Genomic DNA, 20,076 nt, shown 5'->3' with positions numbered 1-20,076 from the left:
GTAACAAAGTTTTTTTTTTTGTTTTTTTTTAATGTTTACTGTAGAGAGTGTGCCTTCTTCACATAACTTATGGATCCATTATACATTCACTTTGAACCCTGTTTGTTTTAAAGCAGTAAACATCACAGATGTATTTACTCTAATCTGTGATCTCTGCCCCTGGTTGTTGATGTAGTAAACAGTAGCAGAGGTTTGATCATCTACAGGCATCTTCTAAATCATTCCCTTTTAAAGCCTTCAAACTCTCTCTCTCTCTCTCTCTCTTTCTGCTTGGGGTATGTTGAGGTGTCAGGGGCAGCTGATAACCACTGTTTAGCTCCCGCCCCTCTTTATTTATTTATTTTAAATCCAACGCTGAATGCGCCATCATGCACCATCTTGCGTCATGCACCATAAGCCTTTTTCTTTAAATTTCATTTTGTTAATCAAGTGGTATCTGACTTAACGCATGTGGGAATACCACCACTTACAGGGTATTTTAAGCACTGCCGTGTTAAGACCTAATTGATGGGGATGTACACAAAGGGGTGCGAGATGGTATGTGTGTGTGTGTGTGCCTGGGATGTACTCGAACAGGACTAAAACATTTCTCCTCATCAGTGGCTCACCATTAAAACATTGAGCAGTAAGATAAACAACAGCTTGTTTGGTTACAACCTCCATCAGTGATTTTAAGTTGTAAAGAACAAACAAGCAAATAGTCATGTTTTATTAATTGCTCTAGGCCAGGGTTTTTTTTTTTTCATCCTGTAAACTTTTGGAGTTTTGAAAGAATTAGTACATTAAAATCCTGATATTTTGCGACTTGAGCTCAAGTTGTTTTTCAGTGGGTGACTTGCACTTTTACTAGTTATTCTTTAATGCTTGTATCTTTACTGTAGCTCAAGCAGAATATCTGAGTACTTGTAGCACCCCTGTCTGACAACCTGCGGGAGGGTTCTTTATAAACAGTCTTATCTCAAGAGGTCTGCTAGAGAGATCTGACAGAAATGTTCTGCCTGCATGCTCTTTTTTTTGGCCATGTATTTGACATTTGTTTTTCATTGTTTCTGTGAATGCTCCTGATTTCAGGGAGCTGTATGTAAGATGTATGTTAACATTGACTTTTTCATATCAATCAAGTTTTGAATAAGATATACCACAGTAAAAAACAAAAATGATGGGGTGTGCTGATGGTCTCTTAAAGTCCTTACTGGTAACCCCCCACCACACTCTCTCTCTCTCTCTCTCTCTCTCTCTCATGTTTGCCTGATGTCTGGTTGTCTTCTTGAGTCTCCTCTACACGAGTCTTGAAATGTTTACTTCCTTTCATCAGCGACATGAGCACTGCTGCTGAGCACTAGGATGTCCTCAGAAATTACACGATCAATTTTTCATCTCCTCACTGCACCAAATTTTGTGCGAGTGTGTCTCCACGTTGGCACGCGCATGCACATGTATTGTATATTTGAATGTAGCGACCAGCACGCAGTATGAATGGGGTTAACAGGTGTGATAATGTGATAATCTGCATGCGCAGGATTCAGTAGTGCAGACCCGAGGTTCGAGGTTTTTAAAAGCGTAAGTGTGCTGCAGAGTGTGATGTGTACACTGGATCTCTGCCCTGGCTTCTGGGAGAGAACCGGGAATCGCTTCAAAGGCTCAGGAGGTGGTTTGCTCCAGACAACAGGCCCTTCCCGCTGCTGTCAGGCCATGAAGTGCGTGGCCTGGAACATTGTTTCTGCTCCATGTGAACCTTTGTTAGCTACTCTGCACCAGGGAGATTTGCACAGATGAGTACTTTTGTTCACCTGAACTTGAGTCGAATCTTTACTCTGAGCAGCGCACTGATTCGGCAGCATGGCTGGAGTTGTCCGTTTAAGATATTTACCATCTCTTTCTGGTGGTTGTGTAAATCAGTAGCTACATGCAGGGCCACATGGAGTGTCTCAGAAAATTCTCAGGTCAACCGTTCTGGAAAGAGGAAATAGGTGTTAGCAAAAAAATGAGATGGAAAGAGAGGAACCAAGAGGCAAATTCAAAAATTGAGAAACTGATTCTGAGATACCCCATTGTGCTTTTTTTCGTGTTTGCAGCAGCCTTGCTCAATCAGCAGACAGGAAAAGTTCCAGAGCCGTGTGTATACATGTGCGTGTGTGTGTATGCGCGTGTGTGTGTGTGTGTATGCGCGTACACGCGCGTGTACTTGTGTGTGTGTGTGTGTGTGTGTGTGCGTGCGTGTGTGTGTGTGTGTGTACGTGTGTGTGTGTGTGTGTGTACGTGTGTGTGTGTGTGTGTGTGTGTGTGTGCGTGTGTGTGTGTGTGTGTGTGTACGTGTGTGTGTGTGTGTGTGTACGTGTGTGTGTGTGTGTGTGTGTGTGTGTGTGTGTGTGTGTATGTCTATAGACTCCTACTGGGTGCACATGCAGAGGCGTGTGAGGTGTGTGTGTATAAACGCCTGCTGATTCTCAGGGTGTCATAGACACTGTTGAGGTTGAGCAGGTGGGACGTGTTTGTATATGTGTGTTCATCTCTGCCTTCACTGGCTCTGTAATCAATTTTCATTCCTGGCAGGTGGTAGAGCTCAGTGCTGACCCTGGACATCCTCCTAAATATTAATCTCACTAACGATGCACATTCATTAAGCCTGATTCAACACCTTGTATCTTAAAAATACAAGAGGATTCCACTTGTCCTGGTCCTGACTCTTAGCCCCTCTGTAGTCTTGTAGTAAGAGGGAAGTTGTTTGCTGTCCCCATGCTATAACTATAAATGCTGTGTGTATAACTGCTAAGCCCAGTTTGTACTGGTGTACTTCTTTTTCATCAAGGTGATTGTTCTTAGCTGTGGTGATGCAGAATATTTGCACATATTAATTTCATTTTTTCCAGCTTAGCCTATGTTGACCGTAAGCTGTTTTTATCACATTAATGTATAAATATAGTAACCTTTTACTTGTGAAAAGCATACCTGTGAAAAACATAAAACCCTATCCAAAACACCAAAACCTACAACCTGCTTCAATGTCTCATCCATGTGCTCCCCCAGCACGGGGCAATAGGTACAGATAAAGGCACCTCCCCCCTCCTCTCTCGCTCAGTTTCAGCCTGGACTACTGAGGGATGTCTGATTCCGGACTCGGATTTGCTCTGATTACTCACGCTTGACTTTGAAGATCACCAGCAGATGCGAAAAACCTGACACTCACTGATCAGAACCCAGCTGTGGCCCTCTGACACACTTCCCAGCATGCTCTGAGGCTCAGATACCTATCATTTACAGGGGTGTACTAATGGGGAAGACTTTTATGTGCTTGTACACCAGTGTGTGATTCTGTGGTGGTGGTGGTGGTGGTGGGGGGTGGGGGGGGGGGGGGGGGGTGTTGGTCAGGCCCTCTTAACTATGGACTTTATATTCTTTAAAGCCTTCCAAGGGAATATTATATTACCTGAGCATTTCTATCAGATCAATCCAGCTCAACATACATATTTAATCCCTCCAAACATGAATGAAAGCAGAGTTTGTTTATGTCAGATATCTCAGATTAACCATTCTGACCTAGGATCTTTTTTTTTTTTTTTTGCCTTATAAAATCCTAGTAATGTAGCTGTATGTAACTGTATGGACCAAAGAGGTTGGCCCTATATCTGTGAGATGGGTGATGCAAATGGGTCCAGGCTTTCCTGCATCGTCATGTACAAGCACTATTGTCAGAGAGTAGCATTAAACCACTGCTCTGACCAGTGACTGATATGAACACTTTCTATCACAGCAAGTGCCATCATCTGACCAAGATTCTGGGGTACACACCCAAAATTTTCTCAAAGGTATCGTTCCAGTGAGAAATGTTTGAAAAGACCTCGTGCCTAAAAGGCCTTCTGTACCAGCTTTTCATAAATTTAAATTTTAGTCTTTGGAATAAGAAAGAAATGGCTTAATGTTTTGCCCCAAGCTGTTTTCTCATTCCTTCTTCAAAATGAAAATGACAAAGATTATTTAAAAGTGTGAATAAGATATTTCAGAGATTTATGGTTTATGCCGAGATGTCTGTTCTTCGGGTCTCTTAAAATCCTGCATGCACTCAATCAAGTGTGAAATGGTAATGACATGCTTTTAACTAAGAGAGATTATTGCATTAATTAGCTAATTGAAGACTAATCAGTGGCTTTGGAGTTTTTTTTTTTTTGGTTTTGTTAAGAGTTGCTTCAGGAGTCTGGGGGTTACACCACTGGTCCACCGAGAGCTGCTCTTTGCACTTTGGGCTCGGTTGTGAATCTCTCATTGCATACAAATGTATTTTTTCAGCAGTGAACTCTTAGTAAACCCCGCCGGACTTTCTGACAGCTCCGTAAGGAGGAGGAGGAGACTTTATGTTGCCTAGCTTGTATAAGTAAAGACATGGCATACTTTTGTACATATTCACACAGATTTGTTTCTGGAGATCACGTTTAAACAGCATGTGCGATAGGGAATTTAAGCTTTGGCACCACATTTATGCAGACATTTGTACTTTGTAATTTGATCTCTAGCAGAATCAAAAAGATTTTGAGCTATACTAATTTTGATCCGTGGGTAAATATGTACACACGTTGCTCAAAGCAAAGAAATGGTAACTTATTTTGATCTTTGGCTGCCCTTCAAGTATTCCCAAAACCATTTCTCTGGAGATGTTTCAGATGAATGCGTTTTCCCTGTCAGTTTTTGTTGAATTTCTGCATTTCTGTGGCTCTTTCAAATTTGCCTTGAGAGCAGTGCAAAATGGATTGTAGGGGCTTTTTGACATTTGTATTGCATGAGAGCACTTGACAAATCAAGCAGTGTATAAAGGAACAATGTGGCATTTGGGGCGGAGTAGACAGTGGTCTAAGGTTATAAGGGGACTATCCCTACAGACATGATTGGATTAATTAAAATGATTGCTTATCGTGAATTATTCATGATCTGTAGAAAGATTTGTTCACATGATGATGTTTATGATGTTCACAAGAGGCCTGTAAATTATGTTCCTTTCGTGAACTGAAAGGCTGACCTTACACAGCTTGTACGCTGTTTTCTGTCACGGTGTCTGGCTTCCGCCCTGAATCTTTAGCAGTCCCGTCTGAGGGGTGATTTCATTCTATCGGTGTCTCACAGCTTAGAGCGTTTAACGCGGTTATATCGTAACCGATACTTGAAGTAGAAGCTGTGGGCCATGTTGTGGTTAGCTGAAGGGGCTTTGTAAACCTGAGTTTGACCTCAGCCACGACTAGACACCAAAAGAGAGGAAGCGTGAGAGACAGGCTCAACATCAGAGCATGTAGTCACTCAGTTGCTTAGATTTACCAACTTCTGCCTAAATACAATGCTTGTCAGCTATGATGGGCTTAGTGAGAAGATAACAGGACAATAGAGATATTATTTGTAGTGGTGAAAAAGAATTGAATGAGCGTGTTTTGAAATGACCTTGACTGGTTGCTCATTGTGGTTTTTTTTTTTTGTTTGTTTGTTTGTTTTTTTGAGAGGGAAAACATCACTCATTCTGGACAATGTAACAAAAAGTTGTAGCTATTCTTTCTGTCTTTGCCTCTCTTTAAGAGCCAGTCTGAGTCTTTGTTTCTTGGGAGAGCAGTGGAGGAGTTTGTTTATCGGTACTGAGATTACGGGCCTGTGGATGGTGAACAAGACTGATGTGAGTGCAGTGTGTGTGAGTGTGTGTGTGTGAGAGAGAGAGACATAACACCTGTTTTTTAACCATATCTCTGTATTTTTTTCTTCCTCAGCCCAACTGTAAGACTAGGGAAGTACTTCTCTGTGAAGTGTGAAGCAGCTTGATGAGTGTGTGACAAGTTTTGCGTGACAAAGGCATTTTGAGTTTGTTCTTGTGGGGATGAAAGAGACTGGCTCCCTGCAGCACTGTTCTGGTTTTCTTTAAGGCCACATCTGAGCAGGTGCATGTCACGTAATCAGAGCCCATTCAAAATCTCAGCTAATCATGCTAGGCAAAAAGGCTTTTGAGTGGGCGTGTGCGGGTTGATTTAATGCAGACGGCTGTCTGCGGTCGTTTGTATGATGTATGCATCTGGAGATCGACATGTTTTTTCTGTGACACCGCTATCTAACAAATTATTGATATGCTCTGTGTGTGATCTTTTTATTAGATTATTTTTCTTCCGTAGAGTTTACGAAGAGCCAGACACACATGATAAACCTTTGTCTGTGTCTGGGATAAATGTGTAATGCTTCTTAGACTGATGTGTAACATTATGCTGAGGTGTTTTCGGAGATTCTGGAGAAATGAACAGATGCACAGGAAGCCTTGCTTTTTGGCTGTGTGTAGAATGCATAAGTGAACCTGTGTGTGTGTGTGTGTGTGTGTGTGTGTGTGCGCGTGCGCATTTATTCTGTAACATGTTTCAATCCTTTTGCAGAGCTTCCAGAGAACTGGACGGACACACGGGAGACTCTGCTGGAAGGCATGGTGTTTCAGCTGAAGTATTTGGGCGTGACGCTGGTGGAGCAGCCGAAAGGAGAGGAGCTGTCAGCTGCAGCCGTCAAGAGGATTGTCGCCACGGTGAGCTCACCATGGAAACACCAACCCCCTTCCCCCAGCTCCCAAAACCACAAGACACACCCCTTCACCACCACCACCACCACCACCACCACCACCACCACCACCAACAACAACCCCCATTTGACTTCATGATCATGATTTGAAGGACACAATGACGCAGAGAAGACTTTCAATAAGGGTTAGGCAAAGCTTGGTCAAAGCTTAGGTCAAAGCTTGGTTTACGGTCACGGTTCAGCTGCCTTTTTTTCATCGTTCGCTTTTTATATCTGTGCTCGACAGTGAGGACACGGTTGTAAATTTATACATGAACATTTTTGGTCACGATTGATAATCATAACAGAGAAGCTTTCAAACAGTGAATGTGAGTGCACGCGAAAAGCTTTGACCAATCACGAGACTCAGGCCTAAAGAGAAACAGGACCTTTAGAAAATCCAGCTGTTGAGGTGAATAAGATTTAATGAGTTGGACCTGAAACAAGGCTTGTAAAATGAAGCCTGTCTTCTCTTTCATTTCTTCTTCTTTTTTTTTTGTGCCATTTCTTCTTAGCTCTTGGCTCTGTGCGCAACTTTTCAGGAATCTCGCCGCGTGTTTTTGCCAAATGTCCTTGTACCAGATCGTCAGCAGCAGGCTGCTCTGTTGGAACATGTGTGTTGTTGACAAGTCCAAAATTTAAAGCCCTTGGTGTGCCGAAGTGGAATAGTACTCTTCAACCTGGTTTTTACTGGAACCAGCTGACCGTGTTTAGGCAGAGTTTTTCAGGGTGTGGTGCCATCTGTGCTGAGGCCAGAGGGTGCCAAGAGAAGGGCGAGGCAAGTTATTGACACATCATAAACAAATTATGGTGTGGTTACAGAGGTCTGTATCCCCCCAGGGTTTCAGGGTTTGAGTCATTTTGGTCACTGTCATGGCATGACCAGGGTTTTAGGAGAGTTACTAATATTGCTTAATATCATGAACATGTGTGCTGTGTCCTTTTTTTTTATCTAAGAAGGTGAATTTATAGATATACCACAGTAGAGAACTGATGGGGTGTCCTGATGGTCTCTTAAAGTCTTATTGTTCCCTTACTTGTAATCCCCCCCACCCCCCCACCCCTCCTATTTATGATGTGTATTGTCTCTGTTCCTCTCTGACAGGCCAAAGCCAGTGGAAAGAAACTCCAGAAAGTGACATTAAAAGTCTCCCCCCGTGGTATCATTCTCTATGACAGTGCCTCTAATCAACTAATAGAAAATGTTTCCATATACAGGTGAGTTCTCCGTGCTAAACTCCTCCCATCTGTCCTTTGACCTTATTTATCTGTTCATTTTATTTAAGATTTATTAGTTTTGCTCTTACTCCCTAGCAGTTTCCTGTCAAAATGAATGAAAACCCAAAAAGTGTGAGTTCAAATATTTTTTTTTTTGTTTTTGAAAAAGGTCATTTATGGGCCTTTTCCCAGATCAGTTAAAAAAAAGTATTTGAGCCTCTGCTATCGGACCTCAATCCATGGGGTTTGTGATTTGTCAACCTTGAAAAATTATGGGGGGAAAAAAAAATGAAGAAAAAAATTCAAAAATTGATTTTTTTTTAATCAGACTATTGGGCAACAAAACATTTCACTGGTTTTTATCTTCAAAATTGATCCCTGCATTTGTTTGGTTCACTTCAAAAAGTAGAAACTGAGAAGAGTCCTCTAATGAACAGGCCCATCAGGGGGTCAATGGTGCTTGCCTGAAATAGACCTGAATTGTTGGTGCAATCAAACCAAGTTTGTCTTGGCTCTCAGGCCCATGTTAAAACAGCAAGCCGCCGCTGTTGCTCCTCCCAAACAGCTCTCATCCATCATTTAGAGCGAGGTGGCAGGAAGATTGGCTGTGTTTTCTCTCAGAAGAGGGGGGGGGGGCTTGGAAGGTGATGCAGGGATGAGGCGTTTTGTGAAACTCTGTTGGTCTGAGACTCTGAGGAAAAGCCCTCGAAGCTGTAGTCTGGGTTGTATTTTTTTTTATCAACAAGAACGCTGTACCAACGTGATCTTATTATGCGTATGCGGTACTTAGATATTTATCTCATTCTTGTGGTATAGCACTTTTTTTTTTCGTCTCCACTGTGAGAGCTTTTAATGATGACATGCCCTTGCAAAACTAGCCTTTGTCTGTCTCGAGGTCTGTTGCAGAATGTCTGTGACGTGCTTTGGACGTCCAACTCGAAAAGCAGCTTTCCAGCCCTTCTTTTCGAGAGGAGCGAACATGCTCGATTTTTTAGTTGCGTTGGCTGTAAACATCTGCTGCGAAGAAGATGGACAAGCAATTACCCAGATGGACTGGGCCCAGTCTCACCCCAAAGCTCGCAATAAATCCAGCCACATTTCAACATGCCTCTGTAACTTTACAGGCCTTGAAACCTCCCTCTATTGCTCTTTCTCTCTCTCCCTCCCTCTCTTTGTCTTTCTGCCATCTCATGCTACAGGAATGACTCATCAGTAAAGTGATGGTTTGATCATGCTAACACGATCCCAGCCTATGTGGATGTGAGTTAGGACAGACCCAGGTGGCAGACGCTGGGCATCTATCACAAGTCCAACCTCCCCGGCTGTTGGACAGCTGCACTGTGACGATGCAGGACAGAGGGGACTGTGACATTAATTGATGCTGGCTCTGATTAGGGTGAAGTAAGATGTCAGTTCTAGATATCTAGGGGGAGAATCTTTGCATCGCTATGGAAACAGAAAGGCAGAAAGAGTGAACAAAGCACAGCTGTGCGGCGCGCAAACTAAAAGAGTTGATGAGGTCGACTCTTGGCCAACTGTATCAATGTGTGTGTGATTGCCGGATGGTGTTGGGCAGATGACTTGGAGAATAGAGAGGATTTGGAGTAGAAAGAGCTCATTTCTTTTTTTTTTTCCTGTTTCATTGGGTGTGGAATTGAGAGATTTAAGTACACTGAAATGAGATTGAAGATTTGGCTTTAGAGGCTTAGCTGGACTGGACTTTGTATGATTGCCTTTGCTGATTTGAGGATGCCACAAGCCCTCCCTCCTCGTTGTTTCTGGTTTTTTTTTTTTTAATTTACTGTTTTCCCCTGATGGTGTGATCTGTGTCTTGCTGTGTCTCCGTTCAGGATATCCTACTGCACAGCAGATAAGATGCATGATAAAGTGTTTGCCTACATCGCCCAGAACCAACACAATGAGACACTCGAGTGCCATGCCTACCTCTGCACCAAGAGGAAAGTGGTGAGTTTATGTGATGCGTAGAAATTAGTCTGTGTACCCTGTTCTTTCATCACAGTTTACGAGTGAATGGTGTGAATGGCTGCATTCACTTTATGCTACATTGTGTGTGTGTGTGTGTGTGTGTGTGTGTGTCTGAGTAAGTGGGCCACACCCTGTCTTTCCTTCCCTCAGCTAATTTTGCCTCTAAGGCTTAAGTCTTGCTTCCTCTCCACTAAATAAACAACCTCAGACTGAGAAGAGAGGGTTAGAGAGACCTCTACCAGACAATGGACACCTTCTCTAGTTTTTGCACATGTTCATTTCAGGAAATACCAGTCTTTCTCTTTGCCTATAGAATTTACCAGAAAAATGTGTTCAAGATGAAATGGATTCATAATACCTGTTGCGCTCTCTCTCTCGCTCTCTCTCTCTCTTAGGCCCAGGCAGTGACTCTTACAGTGGCTCAGGCCTTCAGAGTGGCATTTGAGTTCTGGCAGGCTGCCAAAGAAGGTATGCTTGGTTGATCTCAATGTCAGAGAAGTGATGGACACCACACGTTCACTGAGCGGAACTCTGTTTTTCTCTCCCCCACTCCTCTGGCCCCCGTCTATTGATTCCGTTCTCTCTTGACCTCCTCCCGCTCTTTTTCTTTCTCTTTCTTCCTCTTTCTCACTCTCTCTCTTTTTTTAATGTGTACTTTCACTCTATCCATCCCACTGTGTCTCAAGCTAGCTTAAAAATACAGTCATGTCAACAAAAATAGAAACTTAATGATGTTAATAATTAAAGCAGGCTTTACTCCCAAGTCGTTCATTTGAATGTTCCTCTCTGTGTGCGTAAATCAGATTCCAGACCAAGTGTGTTATGAATTCAAATCCTCTGCATAGCAGGCCGCGTTGGGAGAGGGATCTTATTTGACATTATTAATGAGGGGTAGCTTGAGGACTGGGCCAGAGTGAACCCACCCACGCATCTTGTATTTGTACCAAGAGGAGAAAGAGAGAGAGAGGGAGACTTGGGAATCCAGCTTATAAAAGTAAAATCAGAGTCTGGTCTTAAGACTGTACAGTCATTAGAAATGTACCGCTGCAGCATCCAGTCATTTCATTAGAGTCGATAAAAGTGATGTAAATGGCGGGGATAATGTTGTGTGTTTCTGTGTCTGTGTAGAAGACAGAGAGAGAGAGAGAGAGAGAGAGAGGTTATTTACTGTTATTTACTGCTAAGATATGCCCATTACTATAATGTAATGTCAGGGGTCCTCTTTCGCCTTGGGTCTCGAGTGTTGGTGCGTTTTTTCGTGTGGCCGTGAGCCTCTCCCCCCCGCGTTTCTGCATGGTCGTATGTCTGTCTATGGAGGCTGCTGTCTGAAGGTTTTTACTCTCACTGACTTTCACACAGCTCAGCAGAACACAGGTGTAATTTACTGCACGTGTGAACATGACACACTATGCGTGCGTGCGCATTTGCATGCATATGCCATAGTGCTGCTTGGCTGCCAGCGAGAGAGAGAGAGGGAGAGGGAGAGAGAGAGAGAGGGAGAGAGAGAGAGAGAGAGAAAGCTGAGAAAAATGTGAGAGAAGTAGTTGAATGATTATGAGATGCTAGTGAGAGTATGTTTACACTTTTGCTGTCTCAAAGCGTGGCTGTCTTGACACAAGGAGACGACAATGGAAAAGGAGGAGCAGGGTAGGGAGAAGCAGTGGGAGAATGTGACAGTGCTGCTAACTGTCAGCTCGGCCTTCTTGACAGCTTGGTTCCTCCAACATTGATCTCTCGCTCAGTGAGTGAGCGCAAGAAAGATTGTTTACTCCTTCTTTTTACACAACACCTGTCATTTTGTGCACCACCTCCGCTGGCTGGGTCATTCTTTCCTCCTTTGATCCCAAGGAAGAGGCTGGGAAAACACGCCATGCAGAACGGCAAAGCTTTGATAGGGTTTTAAATTGGATACATTTCCATTTAATAAATTAATTTCAGGGAAGATCAAGGCCAGAACTGAGCTGCACCACACCACAGTGTTGTGCTGTGTGGTTTTAATATTCAAACGAATGTTAATGCACATTCGAAATGCTCTCTCTCTTAGTCTTTTTATTTTATTTATAATATCTTTTATGTCTTCTCCACCCCCCCCCCCCCACACCCCCCTCCCCCCATCCTGTCCCTCTTTCTTTGTGACTGTCTCTTTGGTGTCCATCTGTCCCCTTATCCTTTTTTCTTTTTCCTTTGTCCTAATCAAAAGAAGCATTTTCTCTCTCTCTCTCTCTCTCTCTCTCTCTCTCTCTCTCACTCTCTCTCACACACACACGCACACACACACACGTCCGCACGCGCACATATGGTCTGACTGCAGTGGGCTGCTGGGTAAGTTTATGTGTGTGAGGATCTGTTGGGAATATCAAAGGCAAGGATCATGGTCCTTTGTGGTGGAGTAAAGGCAGCTGAAGAGCTTTGAGTCTCCACTGTGCTCTACAAAGCCCAGGAGACCTGCGCGTGTTGAAAGAAAGCGCTGCCGGGAGAACGGGTTGCATCACGCACCTCATGAAACACACACACACGCCACCACCACTGTAACCCCTTACAACCTACGCACCCTTGTGTGCAACCTTGTGTGTGTGTGTGTGTGTGTGTGTGTGTGTGTGTGTGTGTGTGAGGGGGGGGGGAAGATAAAGAAGGAGAGTAAAAAAAGATAAAGAAATGGGATATCTGGCATTAGCATTTTGCAGACATGCCAACATTTTTGCAAGGAAGATGATGCCACCAATTCGTCCCCTTCCCCGTATAACAAACGCACACACAAACACTCTGGCCGCCTTCCCCTCCTCCCGCTGCCCTAATGCAACGCCCTGAAGGAATGGATGTTGCTGCTGGTTGATGTTGTGATAGGAGCCTAATAGGGGAGCCATCAGTGTCAGATCTGTAATTAGACAGACTGATATCTTTTATTGTGAGAAAATACACTTATTAGAAACATAGATAAGCTTGGTGTGCGCTTTCAGATAACACTGACTGCACTGTATCCTTTGAGATTCGATTGTGAACCTCTGTCCACGCACAAGGGATGTCATTTATCCCTAGCAAATGTATTTAGAGATGTGATGAAAGCCTTCCCCCTAAAAATGATCCTGGATTTGATTACACTGTCAGTATTATAGTTATTTAGGCTGTAATATGATGTTTGTAATGGTGCCATTTGATGGATGAGCGCCAAATTCATCAATGCTGATCATTTGTTTTCTACTCTTTTGTTCTGTACATTTATTTACCCTGAGCTATATTCTCTCTCTTTCTCTTTTTTTTTTCTACAGAGAAGGAGAAGCGAGTGCAGTCGAGCTCAGACGGTGAGGGAGCCAGTAGCTCTCAGTCCGAGAGCTTGGCCAGTCTGAAAGGAGGAGGTGAGCCGGGAGTCAGCCAGGAGTCCTACTATATGTTCTCTCTTTTTCTCTTTGTCACTCTCTGCTTCTTCTTTCCATCAAATCTGAAATTAAGGTTCAATCCTCATTCTATTCAATCTAAATTACAGTGTGATTCTGTGTTGCTGTTTTGTTATCTCTCTTTTTCTCAATGTCCCTCTCTCTCTCACTGTTTTACCTTTATGCTTTTCTCACTGTGCCCATACAATGCATGACACTTGTCTTAATGTTCACAAAGGTTGTGTGGTGTAAATGAGTTAGCGTGTGTGTGTGTGTGTGTGTGTGTGTGTGTGTGTGTGTAGAATGGAACGATCTGATCAGCGTTTAAACATCTGCTTAGCATAAGATCCCCAAAGCCCTGCCCAGTGGTCTGAGGCCAAAACCAGATCCATATAAAGGCCTGGCTGGCATCAGTGTTTACAGGGACTACAGCTCACACCAGTCTGCTTGTTTTAAGAGATTTACCACGCTGCTGTTTATAGAAACCACCCTTTCACCACTGGGATTGGGATTAGCTCTAAACACACCAGAGACCGTCGACACACGAATAAATACACACGTCATTTACTGTAACTGTGCTGTAATGGGGCTTTTTCTGAGACGTACAAGAGCTGGGTTTGAGGTTCACTGTCTGACTTGAAACTGCTGGAGGAGGTTCCTGAGGGAGTGAAACTGTCAGCTCTGCACGCGATGACACAGCGTATGCACTGGCTCCAGAGGTCTGGCTTCCTGACTGTCATTTGAGACAGGAAGAGTGTATGTGTGTGAGCGCGCGCTTGTGTGTGTGTGTCTTAATAAGGGATTGTGTGCCAGGCTAACCGATGAGAGGAAATATCACAAATATGATCCGCCCCAAAATACAAAGACAAACACACACACACAAACACACACAAACACACACACACACACACACACACACACACACACACACACAGACAGAAGCACATTAGGTGTCTCTGCATGCCTCTAGGGCAGAATCTGGATCCACTGACCAATCATATGCTGATAGTTTCTCCCTCTTTGAAAACGGAGACTGTGGAGTAATCAGTTGGGACATGCTGATGGAAAGCTGGAGAGAACAGAGACGGAGAAATGGGAGCGGTTAGGGGGAGGGGAAAACGCCTAAACCAGCAAGAACTGATAGTCATGTCATTTGATAAGAACATTATTTTTTCTTAAATGCAAGCTGGAGACCTTTATCTCCTGAATGAGCTCTAGGTCAAAAGCTAAAGTTTACTAAACAAGTTGTCTCCAAACTTTTACCTGACAGACTTATTAGCTTTAACCTTCAAATCTTAGCCTGACATTGGGAACCAGCACATAGACTCCATCACTGACAGCTGTGCTTATTGCCACCATTACACCACTAGAATGATCCTGTTACTTTATGTGTGTGTGAGTGTGTGCGTGTGTGTGTGTGAGTGTGTGCGTGTGTGTGTGTCTGTGTGTGTGTGTGTGTGAGAGAGAGAGAGAGAGAGAGAGAGTGTGTTCATCCCACATCACTCCATTATCCAGTGGAAGCCAACAGATGGCCATTTAGATGACTCATTTTGGGAGGGGCATGATATGCATGACTCCCAAAGCAGTGTGTTTGTCTGTTTGGGGGACTGTGTACCCCTGTGTTTGCTCCTTTGTTTCTTCTGTATTGAACAGAATAACAGATGCAAACCCATCTCATCTGCAAAACATTTTTTAAACCGTACTGAATTTGTGTGTCCAAGCCAATAAAGTATAGCAAGCCAAATGATTTGTTTGAAAATGGTAAAAATATTTTTCGTGCCCTTTGCAGAAGTGGCCACTGGAAATCTGTTGGATCTGGAGGATGGGGCTGTAAATGCGATGGTACACTCAGGTCAAGAGAACACACACCCAGCACAGAGTCACGGCTCTGAGAACAACAACACTGTATGGGTGAGTACCGGGGGGGACTCACACAATTCCACGGCCGGAAGTCAGATGAATCTGAGCTTTTAAAAGATTTTGGACACTTGACATCAGACCCAAAATTGTCTTTTGCTTCTCCCTGGGTCCAATATTGATTTTGAAGAAACAGTAGTTTTTGAGTGTAGGTTTTAGAAAATCTCCAAATATGGTACTATTTACAAAAACTGGAATGTTCAAAAATGTGTCTCTAGACGTTCAGAAAGTCTTTGGTGCTAAGTTTATTGTAAAATCCCTCCCACAAAACCTGATCTTACATGTACCAGGTCTTTATCTTTCCCTTTATCATTACTGAACTTTGCCTCAGGTCTGAAAGCACTGTGTATACACAGGGCCTATTTGGTGTAGAACAATACTGTATTGAAAACCCTTGACTTTATCAGATATCTGCTTATGGTGTAAGCCTCTTAACATTACACCACTGCCCTCTGAATAACACCCTGATATTTCAGGGACAGTTTAGATAAAGAGTGAAGATTAAATTAGTTTGTCTCCACAGTCATTAGTGTTTTATAATTAGAAGCGGGGAGTTCCACGACTTTTAGTCTGTCTGACATTTTGACTGCTGCTCCAGAAATGGCAGGAGTTTAAAGCAGTGAGACAATGATGGCTATAGCTGGTGCATGTGCGTGAGAAATGCAGCAAGAGAAAGTGGGAGAGTATTTGTAGTTAGGAAGACCATGACATTACTTGTTAAACTTCATCAGCAACTTTCACTTGTCAGCAACAAAAACATCCTCTCAAATAACCTCATTAGACAAAATGTATTTTTCTTAAATTTTCTTGGGCAGTAAACAGAACAGTGAACAGTCAATCCAAGCTTTGACCAGTTTTGTAATATTAAAACTGATTGCTCATATACAGTGGTAAAACATTTATATTATGTCTTCTTTCAGTGATTTATTACATCAACATCAGAAATAAAAGACACTCATTGAAATCATTTTAAAAAAAGGTTTAGAAAAGAGTCTAGAGCAGCGTTTCTCAAACTACAGGCTGCAGACCGGCGCCGAGGAAACTGCCAGGTCTCCGCCCCCTTGACTGAACTTCCTGCTTAGAAAATAGTACTGTTTTATTCAAGATTCTAGAATGTTAAGCCTGCCTTCCCGTGAGAACTTGCTTAACATTCTAGAATCTTGAACAAAATTCTACTGTTTTCACCTGCAGAGTGACAGAAGCACCAAGCATTATTTGACTGGTTCAGCGGCCGGGCTCTGCGGGTCGGCGGTTTCCTCTTCGCAGACTGGGGCCAGTCCGCGGCCCATAGTTTGAGAAACACTGGTCTAAAGGAAACACAGATATTCATATGTCTGATTTTTAGTGTCTATCTGTGTGTCTGAATTGCAGGAGCTTGAAGATGGTCTGGACGAAGCTTTTTCAAGGTCAGTGACCCTCTGTATTACATTCTGCCTAAACATATACAACACACTCGATCTTGTGTAATCTCCATACACGGTGTCCTTTAATCTTTCCTGTACCTTCAGTATTAGACCGTGCCCTCTGTGCACAATTCCCAGTTAAGGATTGTATAACTCCGTATTTTCATGTGTCTGATACTCGGTATCATAAGTTTTAGTTGCTCCTTGAGGTCATTATTCCCCATGTGTCCCCTGTTCCTCTAATAGTGATTCTAAATCTCAGTGACCTTTTTCCCCTGCATAGAGCTCCACTCTTCATCTTTACTTTCTCTTACATAATGATGAAGGATCCTGTTCCCGTAGATTGTCTTGCCATCTTTTGGCATTGGACATGATGCCACACCCATGTGTTTGTCACTGAGTGGTGGGGCTGCACTGAGTAAGCACTGCCTTGGGGAAGTAGTGGTTGAAACTGCAGTTATCATAAAGGAGGCTCGAGACTACAACTCTAACCATAACCACAGCAGCCTCTAGTCTCTCTCTCCACTTCCTTTCAGTTCCATTAGTCTAGCAGAAACTTTTTGTCCTTAACCTTTAATACAAGAGCCCTTTAATGGAATTCCTAGGTATGAAGAGTAAGAACTCTCTGCTAACCATGTCAAAAGGAAAAAAAAACCTTATTACATTTTTCACCGAATGCAACGCCACAGATGGAGACTTTCATACGTGGCATTTTTTTTGTCCTTTGAGAGAAGCCACCGCTCCTGCCAGCAGCGACTGAGGCTTTTGGAACGTGATGTGGGCCGTGTTGCCATGGTGCCCTAAAAGAACTTGATAGGAGGTGGCTTACTGCCGCTTGAAACCAGTAAAACCCAAACTGGGTTTCAAATTACACCAGGGCTCTTCTGTGATCTGGCAGACAATTTTTCTCCATGCGTTGACCTCTCAGTGTTCCCAACAGGCAACACAGGGGCTCCCTCAATGATCTGAGGCATGAGACGCCCATAATGACTGGTTTGGCATGGCTTTATTTCAAGAAAAGGAACTCTTTGACCCCCTGTTAAGTTTGAGTGTTATAAAGTTTGCTCTGTGCTTTCTGACGTCTGAAACAATGTCCTTATTAAGAGGAAGTGTTTCTTTACTGTCTGTTAAATAAACAGTTCTTCCTAACGAGGTTTAAAGGTTGCTTTCAAAATACAGCAATTTAGGTGAATGTGTAAAGACCAACACTTGATAAGTTGATACACTACATAGTTATGAGCACTAACAATTCATTAATGTGTTTGAAAATGATGATTTTAATGACAGTGATAGCAGGCAGGCACTGTAAAATATTTCCTTTCATTCTCTCTCTCTCTCTCTCTCTCTCTCTCTCTCTCTCTCATATCTCTGGAGGCTAGATTATGTCTCTGAGGTGTTATCATTAAACTCAAAGGTGAGATGCAGTGAGGTGTCGGAGACCAGCTATAATCCCATTATTTGTTTGCACACAATATAAACACACACATGCTGGTCAGTCTGAGCTGTGATCAACGAGGTGTCCCTCTGCGAGCAGTGGGGAGGGCTGCTTTACCAAAGCCCCTGAAAATTAAGCTCTGTCTTGTTTAAGGTGAAATGAGGACATATTGGGTTTTCTGTCCAAAGAGCATGTTCCATTTGAAAGCCATTCATCTAATTTGCTCAGTTGACTGGAGACCAGTACTCTTCTATGGAAACAAGAGCCATTCACAATACATGAGCGGTAGGGTTAAAGGTGGGATGAAGGTTAGACTCTCTCTACATGGACTGTTCAACCAGTCTAACACAATAAGCAACCTGTGTGGCCAGACACTACTTAGCTGGTGGCACTTGTCTTTTTTTTTTTTTTACATGGGTAACTGTTGGGGCAGAAGTCTACACTACTGCAGGTTACTGATTACATCAGTGAGTGAGGTTTGTCTGGGTTTTTTTTTTTTTTATTTGTGAAGCATAGATGTTCCCAGATGTAGACAAATGCGGTTTTCTTGCGAGGTCATGTAGTGTTCAAGGGGACACAGCTTGCAAATTGACATTCAGAATTGCATCACTTCAGGCTTAAAATAAAGAACCAAGAATAAATGCATAAAGTGACGACAGCCTCATTTTGAGTGCTCTATGAATAGAGCAAATTGGAAAGACTGTCTTGCACAAATAGGACTGTATGACTGACATTTTCTCTCCCCATAATATACTATTTTTCCCCTTACTTTCTTGTTCATGTTCATCACTCTAATCAGAGCAGCTACTGATTGGAAATGATAATTTTTTATTTTTATACAGTTACATTACAAAGAAATGTGGTTTAGGTGTGGTCAAAGGAAGTCTTATCTCACACGTTTGCTTGCACTTGGTAGGTGAGTTTCTTTGCACTTGCAGTATTCTATCCGTTCGCATTTGCCTCGAGTGGCTGTTTCCTCTCTGTTTGGTTCAGACATTCTCTCCCTTGAGTCTATTCTCCAGCCTGCTTTAGTGGGGTCATAAGGTCATTTGCTGATTTGGTTAGAGCAAAGTTTCTCCTCTTAACGTTTTCTCTTTTTAGTCTGTGTTAGCAGTGCATTGATCTCATTACTCCTTTATTGACCCCTCCTCAGAAGAACTGAAGCAATGCTGACAGTGTGTTACGGAGCCCGTTGAAAGTTCCTGTAGGAGATTATAGTACCGTTTGTGCCATCTGCTGTTCAAAATGAAGTATATCTCAAGGCAAACTATCTGACAGGCTTTGTACTGTCTGTACCTGCAAAGTATCAAACAATAAATGTCATACAGTTTAAAGCTCCATCAACTTAAGAGGGCTTGCTCAGAACCATGTGATGAATGTATTAATGATATTGCTCCTTGGTGTTTGATCTTTCCTCTGATATTCTCCCTACATCCTCCTCTTCCCACAACCAGCCGCAGTCTGGATAGCTTTGAGTCCTACTCAGGTAAAGATGTGTCAAACTAGAAGTGTAGTGTTGTTACTTAACTGATGTGTTCCGTGCCCATCCGTTCATTCCATAGCCCCCATCATATATTCATGTTCAAACCCTTCCCCCACACTCTTCCTCAACCCTCACAACCATCTTTAGAGGTGACGTTAGTTGAATTTCCCCATCACAGTACAGCATCATGTAGCATCCAGTTTCCCTCAGGCATGAAGCATCGCTTGGCTCAGAACCCTGTCTCACTTTGATTTCAAAACACTCTAGATCCCTCCCAAAGGATTTCTCTCAGTGCCAGCCCAGGGCCGTTGAATTACGTAAGGTATCATTAAATGTGGTGGAGTTCAGATTGGTATGGCAGGGTTCTTTGTCGTTTCTAGAGACTGATACTTGTCCGCTGTGTCTTCATACATGTTATTATGTTTTTTGTTTTTTTTCTGTCTTGTTTTTCCACCTATCTCAACATTGGCCATTCACACTCTGCTGTTTTCAAGTCACTGATCGTGTAGCCATAATGGTAAGCCAACTTGACAGGTTGTTGTAGCGAAGATATGGGGCCAGCTGATTTACTTGCTACTTAAATGGGTTGATAAACATAATGAATTTCAAGCAGAGTCAGACCTTGGATTCCTGACCTTAGATCAGTTTATGACAGTGCAGAGATCAATATCTAAAGCCTGACTATGGCCTTGTGAACCTAAG

At 43.0% G+C, this 20,076-nt stretch overlaps 1 protein-coding gene across 1 annotated transcript in view; it reads left to right on the top strand.

Moving 5' to 3' along the window:
- Nucleotides 1-20,076, top strand: part of ldlrap1b (low density lipoprotein receptor adaptor protein 1b) — a 32,133-nt gene that overhangs the window by 10,425 nt on the left and 1,632 nt on the right. The window contains exons 2-8 of the mRNA XM_030771530.1: nt 6,387-6,529; nt 7,667-7,779; nt 9,630-9,744; nt 10,161-10,233; nt 13,032-13,118; nt 14,926-15,047; nt 16,425-16,459. Of these exons, the coding sequence (XP_030627390.1) occupies nt 6,387-6,529; nt 7,667-7,779; nt 9,630-9,744; nt 10,161-10,233; nt 13,032-13,118; nt 14,926-15,047; nt 16,425-16,459 (688 nt within the window). The remainder of the gene's footprint in view (nt 1-6,386; nt 6,530-7,666; nt 7,780-9,629; nt 9,745-10,160; nt 10,234-13,031; nt 13,119-14,925; nt 15,048-16,424; nt 16,460-20,076) is intronic.

This window comes from Chanos chanos, chromosome 4 (assembly GCF_902362185.1).
Source record: "Chanos chanos chromosome 4, fChaCha1.1, whole genome shotgun sequence".
Classification (NCBI taxonomy): domain Eukaryota; kingdom Metazoa; phylum Chordata; class Actinopteri; order Gonorynchiformes; family Chanidae; genus Chanos; species Chanos chanos.
This window is presented reverse-complemented; position numbering and strand designations above follow the sequence as displayed.